Source organism: Poecilia formosa, unplaced genomic scaffold, assembly GCF_000485575.1.
Source record: "Poecilia formosa unplaced genomic scaffold, Poecilia_formosa-5.1.2 Scaffold806, whole genome shotgun sequence".
NCBI lineage: Eukaryota > Metazoa > Chordata > Actinopteri > Cyprinodontiformes > Poeciliidae > Poecilia > Poecilia formosa.
The window spans coordinates 56905-81453 of record NW_006800745.1 but is presented as its reverse complement, the minus strand read 5'-3'; the positions used below and the strand labels follow the sequence as shown (position 1 = coordinate 81453).

The following is a 24549-nucleotide window of genomic DNA, read 5'->3' as shown; positions in this document are numbered from 1 at the left end:
CTCCCTGTCTCTCTCTCCCTCTCTCTCTCTCTCTCTCCATCTCTTTCTCTCTCTCTCTCTTTCTCTTTCTCTCCATCTCTCTCTCTCCATCTTTCTCTCTCCATCTCTCTCTCTTTCTCTCTCTCTCTCCATCTCTCTCTCTCTCCATCTCTCTCTCCCTCTGTGTCCCTCCGTCCGGCGGCGTGCCCAGGTCGCCGTCTGGTTTGTGTTTGCGATTACAACCAGCTCTGAGGAAGAGGAGCAGCAGGATGAAGGTCTCTGCTGCTGCTCAGTGAAAAACGAGACAAAACATCAGAAATTAAAAAACATCGACTGCTGAAGGGAAACTCAGACTTCATAAATACCTGCTATAATCTGATTAGGGACGATTGATTAATCAGATTAATCGATTACAGAAAAACACAGAATGACAAACATTCAGATTAAAACCTTAATCTGTAATTCCTCTGGTTTCAGTTTCATCCGGTTCACATTCAGGGAAATTAATCCTCTATTAATCACATTTTCATCCAGTTGTTAATCAGTTGATCAATAGTTTTCATTGAAGCAACTGTTGACTTTCAGCCAACAAAATGTTTTTGTCATTTGAAACAAGAATTTATTTATTTCCACCTTTTAGTGTTTTTATATTATACAGAATAAATTTCATTTATTGATTCAATGAAAAATTTGCAGAATGTGGCAACTTTTTAAATCCTTTTAATGATCAGAATAATGGATTAATGATCAGTTTATTGGTCACAGCGTTCTCTCCGGTCGGAGCGGTGAATCTGTTCTGCTCCATAAACACTTCAGGTCCGATTAGTTCTGTTGGTTAAGCCGGGCCGGGCCGGGCCGGGCCGCGTGTGACCCGTAAACCTTTTAGCCGAGTTTTAAAGCAGATTAGCGGCGGCGCTTTAGCCCTGATTGTTGTTGCCGTGGCGATGGCTCCAGATCTCCCAGCAGCCTCTGGCCGTCGAGGCGTAGCGGCGAGCCCAGACCGGCCGGGGCGCTGACCTCTGACCCCTGCAGGACGGCCGGGCGGCGGCTGACGGGGCGGGGGCTGCGGGCGGCCCTCGGCGCGCGGCCCCGGGTCCCTCTGCTCAGGAAGGGAACTGCGGTGAGTGGAGCGGAGTAGGACCGGTAGAACCTCACGGCTGGTTCTGGTTCTGCTGAACCGGGTCGCTTTGGTTTAGGTTAATCTGCTGGAAAGTGTGGGAATGGCTCGAGTTTCATCAGCAGACCAGGTCCGGTCCAGTTTCAGGACCAGGTCCGGTCCTGTAACTGGATCGGTTCAGACAGACCACAGGCTGTTTTCTGGTTTACTGGTCCAGTCGGGTCCTGCAGCAGGCCGGCTCTAAATCTGGATTAAAGTCCTGGATGCTGTGATGGAAAAGCTGCGGTGGGTCGGAACCTGCTGGGTCGGGTCAGCGCCGGTTCTGGAGGTCTGACTTCGAGAAACAACTGAAGGAAACTTTGGTTGATGTTTTTATTTTCCTCCAGCGATTCAGAACGACGTCTCTGTTTAGCTGCAGCTAACGATTAATTTACTGATCGATTGATCGATCAGTCAGATAGAAATAATCAATCTGCAGGTTTTTCATTTCAGCCTCTTTTCTATATTACAAATACATTAAAAGATAAATAAATAAACTAATTCATTTGTTTTATTGAAGAAGAAAACAAACATGTTGTAACAGGAACATTGAAACAGAGTGGAGCTGATTATTGATTATCTGCTGTTTGTACTCCTGTTCACTAAATCAGATGAGAATTATTTTAATAATCTGTTAATCATATCAGTCCTTCATAAATATCAATTTGGGGTTAAAGGTCATCTGTCTGACCAGTGCGACTCCACAGGCTTGAGTTAGCAGGTCAAAGGTCATGACCCTGAACCAGTGAGGCTGAGTTGAAGGAGGAAGTTTCTTCTCTCTAGAAACAAGATGGCCGCCGCACTGAGGTTAGCAGAGCTGCTTCTGGATCGGGGCGTCCAAACTGTACGGGTCGAAAACACTGATTCAAAACTTCTGACGGGTCAAGAAAATAATCAATGAAATTAAATCAAGGAAATGTCTCCATTTTCAGTTTTGTAGGAGGTTTTTCATCGTAGATCCAAAACGTAGAAATAATTTAGCATGTTTTCTGTTTTAAACCAAACCTGCTGCTGTAAATGAAAGAAAACAATAATTTGACCCTGATTAGGAACAAAGTTTAATGAACTACTTTGTCCAGTTCGGGGAACAACATTGTCTCGGGGCCACAAACGGCCCTCGGGCCGCTCTTTGGACACCCCTGAGACGAGTCCAGAGATATTGGACCAAGATGGAGGAAACCAGACACAGCAGATCAGCTGAAAATGTCCTAGTCAAAGTCCAGACCAAGCTGAGCAGAAACTGTATCACTGATGCAGCAGGTTACAGGATGGAAACTCACCAGGTGCTGGTTCTGTGGAGGTTTGAACCCAACAGAACCCAACCGAGTCTCTTGGGTTGCTCCTCGTTGTTTCTTCACATACCTGAAAAATTCAGAAGCGAATCTAGAATGTTTCTACAGAGACCCTGATACATCCTCCATGTTCTCATTGCTTCTCCCTGTTCCCTCCTTCCTGTTCCCTGTTCCCTCCTTCCTGTTCCCTTTTCCCTCCTTCCTGTTCCCTCCTCCGTTCCTGTTCCCTCCTCCGTTCCTATTCCCTCCTTCCTGTTCCCTTTTCCCTCCTTTCTGTTCCCTCCTCCCTATTCCTGTTCCCTCCTTCCTGTTCTCTTTTCCCTCCTTCCTGTTCCCTTTTCCCTCCTCCCTGATCCTGTTCCCTTCTTCCTGTTGGCTCCTCCGTTCCTGTTCCCTCCTCCCTGTTTCTGTTCCCTCCTCCGTTCCTGTTCCCTCCTTCCTGTTCCCTTTTCCCTTCTTCCTGTTCCCTCTTTCCTGGCCTCTGTTGCTGCTGCAGATCTTCCAGGTGCAGAAGGTAGGACCCTCCAGATATCTGTGTGTGTTGCCATGGAAACCTGGCCACTCGTTAACCTTTGCCCTCGTTTCCCGTCTTTCAGAAGTATTACGGTCTGAATCCCCGAGAGGAGCGGGCCGACAGTAAATGGGGAGACATTGAGCAGTGGATGGTAGATTTTGACTAAAAACACTAAAAGTTTGTGCACCCTGCTAACTGTGTGTGTGTGCCGAGTTCCTGATAATCCCCGTTAATCCTTAAAATGGAAAATATGGATTATATTGAATCAAAGTCAGAGTGTGGATGGTAATCCAGTTATTTGAAGGAGTGGGAGGCCTGGCTGGATTAGAGCCACCATGACCATCTGCTGCAGAGTGATCACTTTAGCTAACGCTAACGCTAATGCTGCTGCTGGACAGATGGATGCTTTTATTGGTCAGATTAGCAGATTTTCATCCTGCAGATTATCAGCAACACGTCCAGATCAGCTCTTTATTCTGATTGGTTGAAAATAATTTGCATGGAGTCCCTGACTTCAAACATTCACTGATCATGCATGTGGTGACAGTGGAGAGGAAAACTCAACTTTAACAGGAAGTACAGACGCTTGACTGATTTGCTTTTCCACAGTGTCTAAAGGTATTTTAGACACCATGCAGCACAGTTTCACTAACCGCTAGTAAAGGAGCTAATTTTTAGCTGAGCGCTTTAGCATTATTGCTAACTTTGAAAACATTTAGTGCACTTAGCTTCCCCAGATCAATTCTGAAGCACTAATTTGTTTGACTGTTTTGTAGCTCAACATCTGAGTTTCAGTTTTTGGTTATTTACAGTTCAGAATTTTCCAAGTAGATGGAAAATTCTGTTTCCATTCATGTTCTTATTTTGAAGTTTATATTCATGCTCTTATTTTGAAGTTTGTTTACACAGCAGTAATGTTTCCTGTCCTCATGTTATCTCATGTGGTGCATCAGATATTCTGTACCCAGAATGCATTGCTTTAGAGCTACAAGGCAAAATTTAGGTAAAACCAGCAACAGAGTTAGCAAAACAACTATAAACTAAACTGAAACCAGGAGTGAAGTTTGTTCCACAGAATCACTTCCTGAAACACAAACCATACAGGAAGCTGTGTAATGACAAGATGAGCCTGTAGAGGGCGATACGCTGAGTCATTGACTCGTGATTGAATTTAGTGCCGTAGCATTAGCTTTTGGCTAAAAACCGTGTTGGTATAGCATTTCAGTGTTAGCAGAGCTAATGTTTGCAGTTAGTGCTTTAGTGTTAGCGCAGCTAGCTTTGTAGCCATGTTGTCCCATGCTTACCAAATCAGTTCCTCTTTAAGGAGAGGAAACGTCCAGCAGGAGCCGAGCGAGGCTCAGAGTGAAGCAGCAGGAGCCTCCTTTAGCCTCCAGAGACGCAGCAGAGCGGCGAGCAGTGATGATGTCAGAGCAGCGTGGCGTCTGGAGCGTGTTGCTTCGTTTGGGCTGAACCAGATATTAACGAACCGTATTAATATTAACACTGCAGTGCTGGTGGATAATCAATCACTCAGCCTGAAGAAGGAAACTTAGAGGCAGAAAGTTTCAATAGCTTCATGTTTCAGATTTCACTGATCCTCCTCTTCCTCGCTCTTCCTCTCTGCCCTCCATGCTCCTCCTCTTCCTCGCTCCTCTTCCTCCTGCAGGAGGACAGTGAGAGGTTTTCTCGTTCTTCACGGCTCCACACGGTTTGTTTCCTCTTCCTCTGTTTCCTGAACCGTTTCAAACTGAACCCAGTTCTTCCTGCTGTGTGTTGTTGTTCCGGGTCGGGTCCAGAGGGTTTCTCAGAACCGGCCCGTGGATCTGCCCGACCCATTTCTGATCGTGTCGTTTTGCTCTCCACAGCTGTCTGATGATGATGAGCGGATGTCGGTGGGAAGCCGCGGCAGCGTCCGGGTCAGTACCACTCTCTCTCTCTCTGACTTCTCAGCTGGTTCTGGTTCCCAGAACCAGAACCAAACGGACCTTCTGACTGATCATCTCGTTCTTCATCAACTTGTTTCTGTCTTCTCCAGTCGGATCTGGACTCTGTGGGGGCGTATGGTGGAGGGGTGAGACCCCGTTGAACTTTGACCTTCTCTGATTGTTTGTGGTTGACCCAGCATGTTTGACCCGATTTGACCCAGTTGCTCTGATTGCGGGTGTGTCGGTCTGTCAGTCAGACTGAGTTGTTGATTCTGTCTGGTTGTTTCTAACATGGAAACTCAGGAACATTGGTCAGTTCCATTCTGGTTCTGACCGGTCCATTTCTCATGTTTTCATTCTGGTTCTGACCGGTCCATTTCTCATGTTTTCATCAGAAAAAGCGTCAGAATCTCCCGTTTGCTTTGTTTGCAGCTGCAGAAAAATATCTGCACAAAGAAAACATGATTTAAATGTTTCTTGTTTTTCTGAGATTCTGCACTGAGTGAGACGGAGAACAGGCACAAGGGGAGGGACGGGGCAGAGCATGTACTGCCGACGACATATTCGCGTTTGTAGATAGATTTTTACCCAGAATGCAAATGGAAAAAAACCGTGAGCGAAACGGTGACTGGTACTTACTAGTATATATTCCATTGAGGGAAACTAAGTTTCAAATCTGCTCAAGAGCCCCCCCTGGTGGTTGAAGAAAAATCCACATATATATGAAAAAAAACACACTGAATGCTCTCTGGTATTGTTCAGGGGTCCGGACCAAATGAGGAGGCGGGCCGGATGCGGCCCGCAGGCCGTAGTTTGGGGACCCCTGCTGTAGAGGCTAATCTGCTACTATAACAATATATTCTTTATGTTTCACCCATTTTCTCTTCATTTATGGCTTTATTTGATGTAAAAACCAAATACTGACTTGATTAAAGTCACATTATATTTATGAAACCGTAATATGATCAGCGTTCCTGCAGCAGAGAGTAAAACCAGTTCAGCCTCTGGAGAAACAGCCTCATGCATTCACCACTGGCAGGAGCAAAGCGGCCACCAGGGGGCAGAAGTGGCACCATCAGGTTAATCAGGCGGTAACAGGAGCGTCAGACGACCAATCAGCTGGCAGCGCAGCATCGTGGAGGAAACTGCTTTGTGTCGTACAACAGTTTCCCTCTGCATGATTTCACTCTGTGGATGATGAATGAATGAATGAATGAATGTTTTCCTGTTTCTGGTTCTGCTGTTGAATAATGTTCCGTAATGCAACGGATCCCTTTGGGTTCGGTTCAGTCAGACGGTTCTGTTAGAGAAACAGTGACAACTCTGAACCCAGAAACAAGCCGGGGAGGGGCTCTGTCCTCGCTTCCTGCTGCTTCCTGCATCATGGGTGTGATTCTTCTTCTTCTTCTTCACTGTTTTCTTCTTCTCTCAGGGTTCCTCTTTGCACAGGAAGTCAAAGAAAAAGAAGAAGCATAAGCACAGAGACGTGAGTGAGGAAACGTCAGAGTGAGACGCAGAGCGATCTGCTCGTCTCATCAGGTGTTTGTCGTTCACAGAGAAACGGTTGCCATGACGATTACAGCGCGCTGTCCAGCAGGGTCAGTGGCTGCTTGACACACTAACGCATGACAGGAAAAAACGCGACGTAAAACACGCTAACCACATGTAGAGAAACCCAGATCTGTTTTTGTGGTGATACTTTAGAAACGTATGCAAGAAATTCTGACATTTTTAGTCATTAAACTTTTTATAAAATTTACATGTAGAAGAAAAATCATGAGAACAAATAACAGACACATTGGGTACGCAAACATTTTCATTCTTTAAAAACTTTAAAAATAGCTCAGTTTTTGTTTTTCTCCACACCGATCACAGACTAAAACAGCCGAGGCTGCGGTGGAGTAGAAACACTGCCACCTGCAGGTGGGAGTTGGCATCACGTAGACTCAGTGTTTTCCACCATTTTTAAGAACATCTGAGATAAACTCACAGTGATGCATTAGCATGAAAAAATGCAGGGATCTGTTGATTTTTTTTTTGTGAATCGCTACAGACTGGAGTAACTGATTTATTAGTGATTGTTTCCAGAATCTGATAAAACCCTAAAGCCACAGAGCCGATGCCAGAGATGAACCACAGAATCATCAGCATACAGTTTGACATACTGCACCTTATTGGTGCAGAAATTAATGAAAGTGGAGAAAAGGCAGGAGATAACAACCAGATAGAAAGCTGAGCTGCTTCCATGAATCATTTTAACTTTTCAGAAACATTTAAACAAAACAAATCAGGGGTTCAGCACAACCCACATATGGAGGCCTTAGTCCTTGACGCAGCCGTCGCAGGTTCGATTCCTGGCCTTAGTGACCTTTGCTGCATGTCTTCCCCCTTCTCTCATTACCCGCTTTCCTGTCAATTAACTGTCAAATAAAGGCCACTAGAGCCAAAAAAAATTTAAAAAAACAAACAAACAAAAAAACAGGATTTTATCGACTCTTTTCCTTCCTTTCTGCTCTGATCTGTCGCTGTCGGCGCTCTGTCCTCCTGCTGCTGCCATGAATAATAATCATATTTACACTCCCGGTTAAAACGGGTCTAACTGTTAAGTGATGCTGAAGTTGTTCAGGTCCTCGTTCTCCATTCCCGCCTTTTCTGGGTGGTTGGGGAGCCCACAGCACCACTGTTTTCTCAGAGCCTTCTGTGTTTCCCTGTTTGGCCTCAGAGCTCCAGGCTGAGCGATGACAACAGGATGTTCCAATCGTCCAGACTGGACCTGCAGCCGGTGCGTGGTTCTGTTCTGGTTCTGGTGTGTTTTCTCCTCTAATGGCACCGTGTGAAGCTGATAACTGCAGCTCAGAGCATTTCACCTGAAATCAGTCTAACCAACATGCTGCATGCTGAGAGACAACAGAGGACATATTGTATGGACTCTTGCATGGGTTCTGGTTCTGATACCTTCTGCTGTAGTTTGAGTGCTGAAATGCTGCGTTATTCCTGATGGATCTCTGGTTGCTTCACTTCCTCTCTCCAGTCTTCCTTCACTTCCTCCGACCTGTTTGATCTCAGCGGTCCGTCCAGAAACCCCGGCTTGTCTTTCAATGGCTACCAGGTCAGTAAGCTAACGGTAGCNCCTGTTCCCTCTTTCCTGGCCTCTGTTGCTGCTGCAGATCTTCCAGGTGCAGAAGGTAGGACCCTCCAGATATCTGTGTGTGTTGCCATGGAAACCTGGCCACTCGTTAACCTTTGCCCTCGTTTCCCGTCTTTCAGAAGTATTACGGTCTGAATCCCCGAGAGGAGCGGGCCGACAGTAAATGGGGAGACATTGAGCAGTGGATGGTAGATTTTGACTAAAAACACTAAAAGTTTGTGCACCCTGCTAACTGTGTGTGTGTGCCGAGTTCCTGATAATCCCCGTTAATCCTTAAAATGGAAAATATGGATTATATTGAATCAAAGTCAGAGTGTGGATGGTAATCCAGTTATTTGAAGGAGTGGGAGGTCTGGCTGGATTAGAGCCACCATGACCATCTGCTGCAGAGTGATCACTTTAGCTAACGCTAATGCTAATGCTAATGCTGATGCTGCTGGACAGACGGATGCTTTTATTGGTCAGATTAGCAGATTTTCATCCTGCAGATTATCAGCAACACGTCCAGATCAGCTCTTTATTCTGATTGGTTGAAAATAATTTGCATGGAGTCCCTGACTTCAAACATTCACTGATCATGCATGTGGTGACAGTGGAGAGGAAAACTCAACTTTAACAGGAAGTACAGACGCTTGACTGATTTGCTTTTCCACAGTGTCTAAAGGTATTTTAGACACCATGCAGCACAGTTTCACTAACCGCTAGTAAAGGAGCTAATTTTTAGCTGAGCGCTTTAGCATTATTGCTAATTTTGAAAACATTTAGTGCACTTAGCTTCCCCAGATCAATTCTGAAGCACTAATTTGTTTGACTGTTTTGTAGCTCAACATCTGAGTTTCAGTTTTTGGTTATTTACAGTTCAGAATTTTCCAAGTAGATGGAAAATTCTGTTTCCATTCATGTTCTTATTTTGAAGTTTATATTCATGCTCTTATTTTGAAGTTTGTTTACACAGCAGTAATGTTTCCTGTCCTCATGTTATCTCATGTGGTGCATCAGATATTCTGTACCCAGAATGCATTGCTTTAGAGCTACAAGGCAAAATTTAGGTAAAACCAGCAACAGAGTTAGCAAAACAACTATAAACTAAACTGAAACCAGGAGTGAAGTTTGTTCCACAGAATCACTTCCTGAAACACAAACCATACAGGAAGCTGAGTAATGACAAGATGAGCCTGTAGAGGGCGATACGCTGAGTCATTGACTCGTGATTGAATTTCGTGCCGTAGCATTAGCTTTTGGCTAAACACCATGTTGGTATAGCATTTCAGTGTTAGCAGAGCTAATGTTTGCAGTTAGTGCTTTAGTGTTAGCGCAGCTAGCTTTGTAGCCATGTTGTCCCATGCTTACCAAATCAGTTCCTCTTTAAGGAGAGGAAACGTCCAGCAGGAGCCGAACCAGGCTCAGAGTGAAGCAGCAGGAGCCTCCTTTAGCCTCCAGAGACGCAGCAGAGCGGCGAGCAGTGATGATGTCAGAGCAGCGTGATGTCAGAGCAGCGTGATGTCAGAGCAGCGTGGAGTCTGGAGCGTGTTGCTTCGTTTGGGCTGAACCAGATATTAACGAACCGTATTAATATTAACACTGCAGTGCTGGTGGATAATCAATCACTCAGCCTGAAGAAGGAAACTTAGAGGCAGAAAGTTTCAATAGCTTCATGTTTCAGATTTCACTGATCCTCCTCTTCCTCGCTCTTCCTCTCTGCCCTCCATGCTCCTCCTCTTCCTCGCTCCTCTTCCTCCTGCAGGAGGACAGTGAGAGGTTTTCTCGTTCTTCACGGCTCCACACGGTTTGTTTCCTCTTCCTCTGTTTCCTGAACCGTTTCAAACTGAACCCAGTTCTTCCTGCTGTGTGTTGTTGTTCCGGGTCGGGTCCAGAGGGTTTCTCAGAACCGGCCCGTGGATCTGCCCGACCCATTTCTGATCGTGTCGTTTTGCTCTCCACAGCTGTCTGATGATGATGAGCGGATGTCGGTGGGAAGCCGCGGCAGCGTCCGGGTCAGTACCACTCTCTCTCTCTCTGACTTCTCAGCTGGTTCTGGTTCCCAGAACCAGAACCAAACGGACCTTCTGACTGATCATCTCGTTCTTCATCAACTTGTTTCTGTCTTCTCCAGTCGGATCTGGACTCTGTGGGGGCGTATGGTGGAGGGGTGAGACCCCGTTGAACTTTGACCTTCTCTGATTGTTTGTGGTTGACCCAGCATGTTTGACCCGATTTGACCCAGTTGCTCTGATTGCGGGTGTGTCGGTCTGTCAGTCAGACTGAGTTGTTGATTCTGTCTGGTTGTTTCTAACATGGAAACTCAGGAACATTGGTCAGTTCCATTCTGGTTCTGACCGGTCCATTTCTCATGTTTTCATTCTGGTTCTGACCGGTCCATTTCTCATGTTTTCATCAGAAAAAGCGTCAGAATCTCCCGTTTGCTTTGTTTGCAGCTGCAGAAAAATATCTGCACAAAGAAAACATGATTTAAATGTTTCTTGTTTTTCTGAGATTCTGCACTGAGTGAGACGGAGAACAGGCACAAGGGGAGGGACGGGGCAGAGCATGTACTGCCGACGACATATTCGCGTTTGTAGATAGATTTTTACCCAGAATGCAAATGGAAAAAAACCGTGAGCGAAACGGTGACTGGTACTTACTAGTATATATTCCATTGAGGGAAACTAAGTTTCAAATCTGCTCAAGAGCCCCCCCTGGTGGTTGAAGAAAAATCCACATATATATGAAAAAAAACACACTGAATGCTCTCTGGTATTGTTCAGGGGTCCGGACCAAATGAGGAGGCGGGCCGGATGCGGCCCGCAGGCCGTAGTTTGGGGACCCCTGCTGTAGAGGCTAATCTGCTACTATAACAATATATTCTTTATGTTTCACCCATTTTCTCTTCATTTATGGCTTTATTTGATGTAAAAACCAAATACTGACTTGATTAAAGTCACATTATATTTATGAAACCGTAATATGATCAGCGTTCCTGCAGCAGAGAGTAAAACCAGTTCAGCCTCTGGAGAAACAGCCTCATGCATTCACCACTGGCAGGAGCAAAGCGGCCACCAGGGGGCAGAAGTGGCACCATCAGGTTAATCAGGCGGTAACAGGAGCGTCAGACGACCAATCAGCTGGCAGCGCAGCATCGTGGAGGAAACTGCTTTGTGTCGTACAACAGTTTCCCTCTGCATGATTTCACTCTGTGGATGATGAATGAATGAATGAATGAATGTTTTCCTGTTTCTGGTTCTGCTGTTGAATAATGTTCTGTAACGCAACGGATCCCTTTGGGTTTGGTTCAGTCAGACGGTTCTGTTAGAGAAACACTGACGACTCTGAACCCAGAAACAAGCCGGGGAGGGGCTCTGTCCTCGCTTCCTGCTGCTTCCTGCATCATGGGTGTGATTCTTCTTCTTCTTCTTCACTGTTTTCTTCTTCTCTCAGGGTTCCTCTTTGCACAGGAAGTCAAAGAAAAAGAAGAAGCATAAGCACAGAGACGTGAGTGAGGAAACGTCAGAGTGAGACGCAGAGCGATCTGCTCGTCTCATCAGGTGTTTGTCGTTCACAGAGAAACGGTTGCCATGACGATTACAGCGCGCTGTCCAGCAGGGTCAGTGGCTGCTTGACACACTAACGCATGACAGGAAAAAACGCGACGTAAAACACGCTAACCACATGTAGAGAAACCCAGATCTGTTTTTGTGGTGATACTTTAGAAACGTATGCAAGAAATTCTGACATTTTTAGTCATTAAACTTTTTATAAAATTTACATGTAGAAGAAAAATCATGAGAACAAATAACAGACACATTGGGTACGCAAACATTTTCATTCTTTAAAAACTTTAAAAATAGCTCAGTTTTTGTTTTTCTCCACACCGATCACAGACTAAAACAGCCGAGGCTGCGGTGGAGTAGAAACACTGCCACCTGCAGGTGGGAGTTGGCATCACGTAGACTCAGTGTTTTCCACCATTTTTAAGAACATCTGAGATAAACTCACAGTGATGCATTAGCATGAAAAAATGCAGGGATCTGTTGATTTTTTTTTTGTGAATCGCTACAGACTGGAGTAACTGATTTATTAGTGATTGTTTCCAGAATCTGATAAAACCCTAAAGCCACAGAGCCGATGCCAGAGATGAACCACAGAATCATCAGCATACAGTTTGACATGCTGCACCTTATTGGTGCAGAAATTAATGAAAGTGGAGAAAAGGGAGGAGATATCAACCAGATGGAAAGCTGAGCTGCTTCCATGAATCATTTTAACTTTTCAGAAACATTTAAACAAAACAAATCAGGGGTTCAGCACAACCCACATATGGAGGCCTTAGTCCTTGACGCAGCCGTCGCAGGTTCGATTCCTGGCCTTAGTGACCTTTGCTGCATGTCTTCCCCCTTCTCTCATTACCCGCTTTCCTGTCAATTAACTGTCAAATAAAGGCCACTAGAGCCAAAAAAATTTAAAAAAACAAACAAACAAAAAAACAGGATTTTATCGACTCTTTTCCTTCCTTTCTGCTCTGATCTGTCGCTGTCGGCGCTCTGTCCTCCTGCTGCTGCCATGAATAATAATCATATTTACACTCCCGGTTAAAACGGGTCTAACTGTTAAGTGATGCTGAAGTTGTTCAGGTCCTCGTTCTCCATTCCCGCCTTTTCTGGGTGGTTGGGGAGCCCACAGCACCACTGTTTTCTCAGAGCCTTCTGTGTTTCCCTGTTTGGCCTCAGAGCTCCAGGCTGAGCGATGACAACAGGATGTTCCAATCGTCCAGACTGGACCTGCAGCCGGTGCGTGGTTCTGTTCTGGTTCTGGTGTGTTTTCTCCTCTAATGGCACCGTGTGAAGCTGATAACTGCAGCTCAGAGCATTTCACCTGAAATCAGTCTAACCAACATGCTGCATGCTGAGAGACAACAGAGGACATATTGTATGGACTCTTGCATGGGTTCTGGTTCTGATACCTTCTGCTGTAGTTTGAGTGCTGAAATGCTGCGTTATTCCTGATGGATCTCTGGTTGCTTCACTTCCTCTCTCCAGTCTTCCTTCACTTCCTCCGACCTGTTTGATCTCAGCGGTCCGTCCAGAAACCCCGGCTTGTCTTTCAATGGCTACCAGGTCAGTAAGCTAACGGTAGCTACAGGGTCAGTAAGCTAACGGTAGCTACAGGGTCAGTAAGCTAACGGTAGCTACAGGGTCAGTAAGCTAACGGTAGCTACCGGCTCAGTAAGCTAACGGTAGCTACTAAGCTAACGGTAGCTACCGGCTCAGTAAGCTAACACTCAGACAGACTGAAGTTCTGATTGGACCCGTCTCTGCAGTTTTAGGTTGGTTCTAGCTCTGTTAGCCATTAGCCAGCCAGCGTTTGGTGACCTATCTAACACTCAGCACTGATATCATGTGTGTGCGGTTCTGCCCGGCTGAGCTCCTGATCCGTCCCCTGCAGAGCTCTCTGTATGACGACGGTCTAAGTCTGTGCAGCGGCTCCCGCAGAGTCTCCACCTCTCACGTAAGCCAGCGGAGCGGGTCCAAACGGGTCCGGTCTAACATCTGGGAGGGTAATGCAGGCAGACTGACAGAAGCGTATGTGGTGTGTTCTTCCTGCAGCCTGTGGAGTACAGTAGCTACCGCAGCTCCAGAGCCTCCAGCAGGGCCAGTTCGGCCCGGACCAGCCCAGTGGTGAGAGCCACCGGCTCCGTTTGAGTTCATGCATGGGTCGGTCTGCTGCTGTGTATGCTATGTAGAAACGGTTCGGGCACTGCTAACTGAAAAGCTAGGTGTGCTAACCCTAAAGCACCAATCAGAAACATTAGTTCTGCTAACGATACAATGCTAACCAGCATCGTATTTAGNGTAAGCTAACACTCAGACAGACTGAAGTTCTGATTGGACCCGTCTCTGCAGTTTTAGGTTGGTTCTAGCTCTGTTAGCCATTAGCCAGCCAGCGTTTGGTGACCTATCTAACACTCAGCACTGATATCATGTGTGTGCGGTTCTGCCCGGCTGAGCTCCTGATCCGTCCCCTGCAGAGCTCTCTGTATGACGACGGTCTAAGTCTGTGCAGCGGCTCCCGCAGAGTCTCCACCTCTCACGTAAGCCAGCGGAGCGGGTCCAAACGGGTCCGGTCTAACATCTGGGAGGGTAATGCAGGCAGACTGACAGAAGCGTATGTGGTGTGTTCTTCCTGCAGCCTGTGGAGTACAGTAGCTACCGCAGCTCCAGAGCGTCCAGCAGGGCCAGTTCGGCCCGGACCAGCCCAGTGGTGAGAGCCACCGGCTCCGTTTGAGTTCATGCATGGGTCGGTCTGCTGCTGTGTATGCTATGTAGAAACGGTTCGGGCACTGCTAACTGAAAAGCTAGGTGTGCTAACCCTAAAGCACCAATCAGAAACATTAGTTCTGCTAACGATACAATGCTAACCAGCATCGTATTTAGCGAAAGCTAATTAAAAAACGCCACTGCTGCAACCATAGAGCACCAGTCTAATTTTCATGTTCCTTCCATCCATCCACACACACACATTCCTTGTCCCCTAGTGGGGTCAGGAGGTGCTGCTGCCTCTCCAGCTAACGTTCCGGATGAGAGGCAGGGTCACCTGGACAGGTCACCAGTCTGTTGCACCACAGAGACACACAGGACAAACAACCATGCACACACACAGGGAGAATTTAGAGAGACCAATTAACCTGACAGTCATGTTTTTGGACTGTGGGAGGAAGCCGGAGTACCCGGAGAGAACCCATCCTGCACAGGGAGAATATGCAGACTCCATGCAGAAAGACCCGGGCCGGGGTCATGTTCCAGAAAGCCCTTAAATATTTAATTCATGTTTATATCTGATTCTCTGTTTGTCAACTAAATGTTTAGTTTGAAGCTACAAGTTTATTAGCAAGTTAAATATTTAGCATGATGTTAAATATTTGGCTCACTAACTGAATATGTAGTTTGGAGCTAAATGAGTAATTAGCTATGCATTTAGTTGGAAGTTAAATATTTAGTTTCAAGCTAATTTGTTTTAGCTCCAAACTAATTGCTTAGTTTAAAGTTAAACTTAATGTTTTGCTAAACATTTTTGCTTGAAACCAACTAGAGTGGGAGCTAAGTGAACATTAGGTTTGAAGCTATGTGTTTAGCATCAAAGCTGAATATGTCGTTGGTAATCTAAATGTTTAGTTTCAAACTGACATTTGAATGAAAATAGGACTTTGAAATGAACCTCCATTTTATTCTCCTACAGGCTAAATAACCCAGATTATTGCGGTTAATTTCTGACTGTTACAAATGGCTTCCCACAGAGTCCTGCTTTATCACACCTGGATCAGGTGACTGACAGCAGGAAGCTGCAGCTCGAGTCCCGGCCCTTTAAGAAACCCCTGCAGGAGGAATGAAGGCGCTTTTATTAGCATTTTTCACATTTGTTCACATACATAACGCATATGAACAATTCACATTCAACATTACATAAAACTTTTGCTTGGGAGCCAGTCCTCTGTGACCTTTGCCCCCTCCAGTTCGTCCAGTTCTTTCTCTATTTTTGGTCGCTGTTTTTTGTCTTTATTTTTGTTCATTTCATCCATTTTTCTTCCATTTGTGCTTTGTAGTCTCAAACCATGTATCAGCTTTTCCATAATGTAGATTTCTTCTATCATTCCATTGTTGTTGCCCAGGGGGCGCCACCTTTCCCCATTTCCTCCTAAAAGCTTAGATATTAACATTGTACCTATATTTCACTCTTACTTTCATGCCGTTTCAGTTGCAGAGCTGTAGCACCATGCTACTCATATCCCAGAATCTTTGTGCACATTTTTCCAAAACTGACCAATTCCAGGACAGTTCCAAACATGTGAGAATGATCGGCCTTCACTGATCCACAGTTCCTCCAACACCCCGTATTTATGCTCTTATATCTATTCTGGACTTTAGCTGGGATGAAAAATCGTGTTGGATTTTTCCATGTGAACTCCCTCATATCCGCCTGATGCGTTTTCCACATATCCAACCAATCTTCATCTGTAATCGCCATGCCAAGCTCTGATTCCCGCTTTCCTTTTATATGCTTAGTTGAATGTTTCTTCAGCATCAGTTTTTGATATTGAGTAGAAATTATTTTAATTTTTACTGCACTGAATGAATGGTTTGAATCACAGACGGATCCCACCTGATTTATCTCCTGTAATAGTCTCTCAGTTGCAGGTATCTGTAAAATTCACGATTATCTACATTATACTCGTCCTTTTTGAAAACGCTGCAGTGCCCCGTCTTTCTGAAGGCGCACCGTCCTGTGACCCCTGGGTTATTAATTGAAAACCTTTTATCAAACATCGATAGTTTAACTTTTAAATAAGTCAATTTGTGTGCGACGTCAGGAGTTTGCTTTAATATCTGAGGCTAAATAAACCTCAGATATAGTTAACCAGCAGAGAAGCAGATGGTTAACCAGATAGTTTCCTCTGCTCTGAGTGGAAACGCTGCCCCCTGCTGGCAGCTTTCAGTAAACTCTCCAGAGAAAAACAAATATTTAATTTTTTACTTTCAGTTCACATCAAACTAGTCTGCCCTGGTGAACCGGTGCTGTGTGTGTGTGTGTGTGTGTGTGTGTGTGTGTGTGTGTGTGTGTGTGTGTGTTCCCTGCATGCAGCACATTGCTGTGTTTTTCCCTCTGAAGATGGAAAAAGTAGTTTGTTAGTAACTCTGTCGTGTTGACGTCCTGTTGGGTTTTTCATTGTGTCGCCCCCTGGTGGCGCTGCAGGAGAACTGCGGCTCTGTCGCCAGTTTTGTGAGGAGTGGGGTGAGCGGCAGCGCCCTCTCCAGGCACCTGGATGACATCACTATCCCTGACTTCCCTGAAGTGAGTCCCCGGCTCTGACGGGACGGCAGGGTGTGTGTGTGTGTGTTTTTGTGTATTCGCCACCCTGACTGGATGATGTTCAGACATGTTGGAGCGTAACAACACCTGGGATTTATCTGGGATCTCATTGGATGCTCTGAAGGTGGTTTCTTTAACTGGAACGTTTTGAGTTTTTGGTGAATTTGCTGCTCGTCTGGTTGGACCTGAAGCCTCTTCATCATCCTGTCCATCTGTCCTGATGTCTGTTTTCTGTCTCCGCAGGCGGAAGACAGAGACTTTGACAAGGTGAGAAACCGGATCTGATAGGAATCTTTAAAAGTGATCTTCATCTGTAGTTTTTCAGGTTGTTTCCCAGTCTGATGGAGTCAGGACTCCGTCTTGACTCCGTCTTTCTGCTCCAGCTATGATTTCAGAGGTTCATCTCTGATTGGTTGTTTCTTCCTTAGGGACCTCGAGCTGCTTCAGCTCTCACGGCGGCGACCCTCACCTCGGTGGGCGGGACTTCCTCCCGGCGAGGCAGCGGGGAGACGGCGCTGACGGTGGACGCCGACGGCTCCATCCGGGAAATCAAGGTAAAGCCTTCTGGGCCGGAGTCGGTTCTCAGAGCCGGCTGGAGAAATCCGCGTCATGTTTCCGTTTCGTCCCGGAAGTTCAGTGAACCGACTGCGGAGCGTTTCACTGCAGGAACCAGGAAGTGATCACATTCAGCCCAGAAATCGGACCGGTACCGATTCACCCAGAATCTTCAGGTTTGGGTTTATCTGAGCTGGAATAACTAGACGGGATAAAACCCGGATAGAATCACGTTTGGTTCTGATATCGATCCGAACTCATAAAAGTCTGGCCAGATTTTATTTTTCTCTCCATTTTCAAAGTTTTGTGACAGTAAAAACTAAAATGTCAAGATTTAAATATTATCAAAAATGTTTCCCTTCATAAATGTATTTCCCTAAAATAGTGTTTTTGTTCTAAGTATTTCTGTAAAATATTTCTTTCATTTCTCCAGCAAACAAACCAACAGAGAGGAATATAAAAATATATTAAATATTTTTTTCTTATTTATGAAGGAGGACAAAGAAATAATTTAAATTATTATAATTTAAAAAGAAGAAAAACTTTAAATTATGAGGAAAAGTCACAGTGTTACCAGAATGCTGTGATATTAGCAGGACAGTGATACTCCAATACAACATGAAAATGAGGAATGCTGAGCAGCTCGTTAAGTTACACTTTGGTTTTATCAGTAAGGAAATATTTCATCTTTTAACACATCAGCATTAAATTCACAAACTTCTTCAAAAATCGCTGAGAAATAAAAAAGATGTACAGAATTAGCTGGTTGGAGTTCATGACTTTGTTTGGCGGTTCTGCAGTAAATAATGCGACGCAGTAGGAAACTGATCAGATTGATCCAAACAGAATGAAACGTTTCTGCAGCGTCGCAGCAGACGGACTTAAATCTGGAAAGTTGTTTTATGCAGAGGAACGCTCCATCAGGCTCGGTCTGTGACGGACAGACGGACCTGCTGGTTCTGCTCTGACCGTTTTCTCTCCACATCACTTCTGCTGCTGCTGCCATCACCGTGCTTCACCTTCATCGCTCCTCTTCCTCTCTGCTGCTGCCGCTCTGCCCACCAGGAGATCCATGAACTGAAAGATCAGATTCAGGATGTGGAAACAAAGTACCAGCAGAACCTGAAGGAAGCGAAGGTACCAGCCTGAAGCGTCGCTAACTAACTGAGCTAGCTTTAGCTCGGGGGTGCCCAAACGTTTTGAGACCAAGATCTACTTTTTGTCTCACCAGCCGCCTGAGATCTACCTCAGGACACAAAGACATAAAAATTGCTAATTAAACTCTATTGACTTATTTTATATGCGAATATCCATCAGTTATAGCAGAAATAATAAAGTGACAGAAAACCTGATCCAGTTTCTTCCTCAGTGAGATTCTGACACTGGGAGCAGGTTACTGGTTTCTCAGTCAGAAGCTGGTTCTGGTCAGTCATGGTGGATCTGAACTTTGCTTTGATGACCTCAGTATGAGAAACTACAGCAGGTGTGATGAGCCACAGCAACGTTAGACAAAGGTAAACAACCCGAACAGACGATCAACTCTAACCCACTCCCACCTCTTTACTCTCCATCTCTTTGTCGTTTAAGCCACCCGTTGCTGTGGCAACCGCCTGCGCCCCGCAAGCCGAGCAGAGACGTTAACATTCAGGTTTCCAGGCTTGATATTTATTTCTGGGTGATTAATAAGCCTCTCATGGACACAGCGGTGGTTGAGTAGCTCATTTAAACTCCTGCTCTGCTCTCAGTCGGTCTTCAAGTCGCCTTTTTTTTCTTTTGTTAGTGGAACCGAAACGCACTGAATTGCGCAACACCTTGTTCAACCAATAATTACTGAGATTATTCATTTTAACACGTTTCGTTGATTTTTTTTTATAATTATTCTTTTTTTAATGAAGCTACAAACGTTTAGGATCTGAGTGAATATTTTTGATAAGCCTGTCAGAAGCTGCACGGTGGTGCAGTTGGTAGAGCTGATTCCTTGCAGCAAGAATGTTCTGGGTTCGATTCCCGGCCCCGGTCCATGTTCTCCCTGTGCATGGTGGGTTCTCTCTGGGTTCTCCGGTTTCCTCCCACAGTCCAAAAACATGACTGTCAGGTTAATTGGCCTCTCCAAATTGTCCCTAGGTGTGACTGAGTGAGTGTGTGTGTCTCTGTGTTGCCCTGTGACAGACTGGCGACCTGTCCAGGTGACCTGTCCAGGTGACCCCGCCTCTCACCCAGAATGTTAGCAGGAGAGGCAGCAGCACCTCCTGACCCACTAAGGGACAAGGTGTTAGAAAATGGATGGAAACCTGTCAGAAGAGGAAGTGCTGGTCTCACCGTCCTGGCAGCGTTCAGTTTGTCCCCTGCTGAGATCGACTCAAAATCTTTCCGTGATCGACCGGTTGATGGCGATCGACGTACTGGGCACCCCTGCTTTAGCTAAANTGACTCCATCTTGACTCCATCATGACTCCATCATGACTCCATCATGACTCCATCTTGACTCCATCTTTCTGCTCCAGCTATGATTTCAGAGGTTCATCTCTGATTGGTTGTTTCTTCCTTAGGGACCTCGAGCTGCTTCAGCTCTCACGGCGGCGACCCTCACCTCGGTGGGCGGGACTTCCTCCCGGCGAGGCAGCGGGGAGACGGCGCTGACGGTGGACGCCGACGGCTCCATCCGGGAAATCAAGGTAAAGCCTTCTGGGCCGGAGTCGGTTCTCAGAGCCGGCTGGAGAAATCCGCGTCATGTTTCCGTTTCGTCCCGGAAGTTCAGTGAACCGACTGCGGAGCGTTTCACTGCAGGAACCAGGAAGTGATCACATTCAGCCCAGAAATCGGACCGGTACCGATTCACCCAGAATCTTCAGGTTTGGGTTTATCTGAGCTGGAATAACTAGACGGGATAAAACCCGGATAGAATCACGTTTGGTTCTGATATCGATCCGAACTCATAAAAGTCTGGCCAGATTTTATTTTTCTCTCCATTTTCAAAGTTTTGTGACAGTAAAAACTAAAATGTCAAGATTTAAATATTATCAAAAATGTTTCCCTTCATAAATGTATTTCCCTAAAATAGTGTTTTCGTTCCAAGTATTTCTGTAAAATATTTCTTTCATTTCTCCAGCAAACAAACCAACAGAGAGGAATATAAAAATATATTAAATATTTTTTTCTTATTTATGAAGGAGGACAAAGAAATAATTTAAATTATTATAATTTAAAAAGAAGAAAAACTTTAAATTATGAGGAAAAGTCACAGTGTTACCAGAATGCTGTGATATTAGCAGGACAGTGATACTCCAATACAACATGAAAATGAGGAATGCTGAGCAGCTCGTTAAGTTACACTTTGGTTTTATCAGTAAGGAAATATTTCATCTTTTAACACATCAGCATTAAATTCACAAACTTCTTCAAAAATCGCTGAGAAATAAAAAAGATGTACAGAATTAGCTGGTTGGAGTTCATGACTTTGTTTGGCGGTTCTGCAGTAAATAATGCGACGCAGTAGGAAACTGATCAGATTGATCCAAACAGAATGAAACGTTTCTGCAGCGTCGCAGCAGACGGACTTAAATCTGGAAAGTTGTTTTATGCAGAGGAACGCTCCATCAGGCTCGGTCTGTGACGGACAGACGGACCTGCTGGTTCTGCTCTGACCGTTTTCTCTCCACATCACTTCTGCTGCTGCTGCCATCACCGTGCTTCACCTTCATCGCTCCTCTTCCTCTCTGCTGCTGCCGCTCTGCCCACCAGGAGATCCATGAACTGAAAGATCAGATTCAGGATGTGGAAACAAAGTACCAGCAGAACCTGAAGGAAGCGAAGGTACCAGCCTGAAGCGTCGCTAACTAACTGAGCTAGCTTTAGCTCGGGGGTGCCCAAACTTTTTGAGACCAAGATCTACTCTTTGTCTCACCAGCCGCCTGAGATCTACCTCATGATATGAAGACATAAAAATTACAAATTAGACTCTATTGACTTATTTTATATGCGAATATCCATCAGTTATAGCCGAAATAATAAAGTGAGAGAAAACCTGATCCAGTTTCTTCCTCAGTGAGATTCTGACACTGGGAGCAGGTTACTGGTTTCTCAGTCAGAAGCTGGTTCTGGTCAGCAGGTCAGTCAGTCATGGCGGATCTGAACTTTGGTTTGATGACCTCAGTATGAGAAACGACAGCAGGTGTGATGAGCCACAGCAAAGGTGATCAACTCTAACCCACTCCCACCTCTTTACTCTCCATCTCTTGGTCGTTTAAGCACACCTGTTGCCGTGGCAACCGCCTGCGCCCCTCAAGCCGAGCAGAGACGTTAACATTCAGGTTTCCAGGCTTGATATTTATTTCTGGATTATTAATAATCCTCTCATGAACACAGCGCTGGTCGAGCAGCTCATTTAAACTCCTGCTCTGCTCTCAGTCGGTCATCAGTCGCCTTTTTTTTTTGTTAATGGGACCGAAACGCACTGAATTGCGCAACACCTTGTTCAAACAATAATTACTGAGATTATTAATTTTAACACGTTTCGTTGATTTTTTAATAATTATTCTTTTTTAATGAAGCTACAAACGTTTAGGATCTTAGTGAATATTTTTGATAAGCCCGTCAGAAGCTGCACGGTGGTGCAGTTGGTAGAGCTGATTCCTTGCAGCAAGAAGGTTCTGGGTTCGATTCCCGGCCCCGGTCCATGTTCTCCCTGTGCATGGTGGGTTCTCTCCGGTTTCCTCCCACAGTCCAAAAACATGACTGTCAGGTTAATTGGCCTCTCCAAATTGTCCCTAGGTGTGGTTGTGTCTCTCTGTGTTGCCCTGTGACAGACTGGTGGCCTGTCCAGGTGACCTGTCTAGGTGACCTGTCCAGGTGGCCCCGCCTCTCGCCCAGAATGTTAGCAGGAGAGGTAGCAGCACCTCCTGACCCACTAAGGGACAAGGTGTTAGAAAATGGATGGAAACCTGTCAGAAGAGGAAGTGCTGGTCTCGGCGTCCTGGCGGCGTTCAGTTTGTCCCCTGCTGAGATCGACTCAAAATCTTTCTGTGATCGACCGGTTGATGGTGATCGACGTACTGGGCACCCCTGCTTTAGCTAAACAGCTTCATATCTGCAGCACAGTTAGAAACTACAGAAACTTCCTCCAGTTTGTGTAGAAACCGCTGATCTTCCTGCTGAAGCTGCATCTTCTGCTCAGGTTTTACTGCTGCTGGGTTTGATGTCAATTCCTGTTCCTTCCTTCTCCACCAGGAGGCGCTGGCGGAGGTGGAGGAGAAGTACCGTAAGGCCATGGTGTCCAACGCCCAGCTGGACAACGAGAAGAACAACCTGATGTACCAGGTGGACACGCTCAAAGACTCGCTGATGGAGCTGGAGGAGCTGCTGTCTGAGTCGCGCCGGCAATACGACGACAAGCTCAAGGTGAACGAAGCCAGAAATCAGGACGGGTTTTTATCCTCACCGTGAATCTGAAGCCAGGAAAGACAGCCGAGGATGTTTTTATCCTCACCATGAAGAGAAACTGGAACCCGGTGCTGCCGGGATTTCAGTCCAGCTGGAAAACCCGGACCAAGGCCAGGTTCTGTCTGCGGTGGCACGCTAACTCAAACGTTAGCCAAAACCGCTAATTAGCAGAAGCTAATGCTAAAGCACTGACTTCAATTCAGATTACATCTGCCCTTTGGTGCTTGAAGGTTGCAGCTTCTATTTAATTTTGACATAATTCACGTTTTCTAGAATGGCCTTAGATTTTAGGTTTATTTGCATATCTTTTTCTCTACTGTCTGGTTGTTGTTGTTTTAAATGAAGCGGGTTAGCTCCAGAATTGGCACGTTAGCGTGTTAGCTCGAGAATTAGCGGGTTAGCTTCAGCATTAGTGCGTTAGCTCAAGAATTAGTGTGTTAGCAGGTTAGCTCCAGAATCAGCACGTTAGCGGGTTAGCTCGAGAATTTAGCGTGTTGGTGGATTAGCTTCAGCATTAGTGCGTTAGTGGGTTAGCTCAAGAATTAGTGTGTTAGCAGGGTAGCTCCAGAATCAGCAGGTTAGCTCGAGAATTAGCGTGTTAGTGGATTAGCTTCAGAATTAGGGCGTTAGCGTGTTAGCTCGAGAATTAGCAGGTTAGCTCCAGAATCAGCACGTTAGCGGGTTAGCTCGAGAATTAGCGTGTTGGTGGATTAGCTTCAGCATTAGTGCGTTAGTGGGTTAGCTCAAGAATTAGTGTGTTAGCAGGGTAGCTCCAGAATCAGCGGGTTAGCTCGAGAATTAGCGTGTTAGTGGATTAGCTTCAGAATTAGGGCGTTAGCGGGTTAGCTCCAGAATTAGCATGTTAGCGGGTTAGCTCGAGAATTAGCACGTTAGTGGGTTAGCTCGAGAATTAGCACGTTAGCGGGTTAGCTCCAGATGCTAGCTGCGGTTTCCTCACCAGCTCTGCTGTTCCCTGCAGGAGTTTGAGAGGCAGAAACACGCTCACAGCGTCCTGCAGTTCCAGTTTGATGAGCTGAAGGAGACCCTGAAGCAAAGCGAAGAGCTGCTGAACGTGAGTGCTGCTCCTCTCCCTCCTCCTCATCTTCCTCATCCTCAGGGAGCCACATGGACCGCTTGTAAATTTACACATAAGATTCAAATTAAAGGCTTTAATTTTGAAATTCCACATCAGATCAGGTTGAAATTTGGTGTCAAGTGAAGGAGAGTTATTACAATTATTATTATTATTGTTATTATTATTATTATTATCTGAGTCAATTATCACCAAAAATGACTTAAAGTTATTACATATGTAAGAATTTTCTCTTATAAATGAATAAACTGGAAGTCTTAAATTTTGATTGATCTAAAGCTAACTTATAGCAAATCAAACAAGAACCAGGAGCTAAATATTTAGTTATCAAGCTAAATATTGAGTTCGTCAGAAGAGCCTGGCTTCGGTCATCCAGGGCAGATGCGGCTACATCCTGTAGCATCGTCAGTGAAGGAGCCCTTTGAGATTTCAGGTTTAAATGAATGAATAAAATGTAATGCTGTGTTAGCAGTTTCCAAACTAAATAATTAATTAAAAGCTAATTTTAGCTAGCAGGCTAAATATAACTAAATAATTAAATAAAAGCTAATTTTAGCTAGCAGGCTAAATATAACTAAATAATTAAATA

General features: G+C 45.4%; 1 protein-coding gene and 3 long non-coding RNA genes across 4 annotated transcripts in view; 3 read left to right on the top strand and 1 right to left on the bottom strand.

Moving 5' to 3' along the window:
- Positions 1 to 24549, top strand: part of LOC103131668 (nucleoprotein TPR-like) — a 46554-nt gene that overhangs the window by 10301 nt on the left and 11704 nt on the right. The window contains exons 3-28 of the mRNA XM_016666826.1: positions 2924 to 2941; positions 3024 to 3092; positions 4608 to 4649; positions 4807 to 4857; positions 4977 to 5012; positions 6299 to 6352; positions 6423 to 6464; positions 7589 to 7648; positions 7898 to 7990; positions 8034 to 8051; positions 8134 to 8202; positions 9958 to 10008; positions 10128 to 10163; positions 11450 to 11503; positions 12739 to 12798; positions 13048 to 13125; positions 13454 to 13516; positions 13615 to 13686; positions 13938 to 14099; positions 14198 to 14269; positions 16757 to 16855; positions 17117 to 17140; positions 17302 to 17427; positions 18494 to 18565; positions 22655 to 22825; positions 23847 to 23939. Coding sequence (XP_016522312.1) covers positions 2924 to 2941; positions 3024 to 3092; positions 4608 to 4649; positions 4807 to 4857; positions 4977 to 5012; positions 6299 to 6352; positions 6423 to 6464; positions 7589 to 7648; positions 7898 to 7990; positions 8034 to 8051; positions 8134 to 8202; positions 9958 to 10008; positions 10128 to 10163; positions 11450 to 11503; positions 12739 to 12798; positions 13048 to 13125; positions 13454 to 13516; positions 13615 to 13686; positions 13938 to 14099; positions 14198 to 14269; positions 16757 to 16855; positions 17117 to 17140; positions 17302 to 17427; positions 18494 to 18565; positions 22655 to 22825; positions 23847 to 23939 — 1785 coding nt within the window. The remainder of the gene's footprint in view (positions 1 to 2923; positions 2942 to 3023; positions 3093 to 4607; positions 4650 to 4806; positions 4858 to 4976; positions 5013 to 6298; positions 6353 to 6422; positions 6465 to 7588; positions 7649 to 7897; positions 7991 to 8033; positions 8052 to 8133; positions 8203 to 9957; positions 10009 to 10127; positions 10164 to 11449; positions 11504 to 12738; positions 12799 to 13047; positions 13126 to 13453; positions 13517 to 13614; positions 13687 to 13937; positions 14100 to 14197; positions 14270 to 16756; positions 16856 to 17116; positions 17141 to 17301; positions 17428 to 18493; positions 18566 to 22654; positions 22826 to 23846; positions 23940 to 24549) is intronic.
- Positions 1090 to 2146, top strand: LOC107834859 (uncharacterized). Its single transcript, XR_001660685.1, has 3 exons — positions 1090 to 1193; positions 1227 to 2016; positions 2049 to 2146. It is a non-coding gene; the product is annotated as an uncharacterized LOC107834859 (long non-coding RNA).
- Positions 7999 to 8243, top strand: LOC107834858 (uncharacterized). The gene is made up of 2 exons (XR_001660684.1): positions 7999 to 8051; positions 8134 to 8243. It is a non-coding gene; the product is annotated as an uncharacterized LOC107834858 (long non-coding RNA).
- Positions 10884 to 13061, bottom strand: LOC103131666 (uncharacterized). The gene is made up of 2 exons (XR_475408.2): positions 12972 to 13061; positions 10884 to 11456 (listed from the first exon to the last, which is right to left on the bottom strand). It is a non-coding gene; the product is annotated as an uncharacterized LOC103131666 (long non-coding RNA).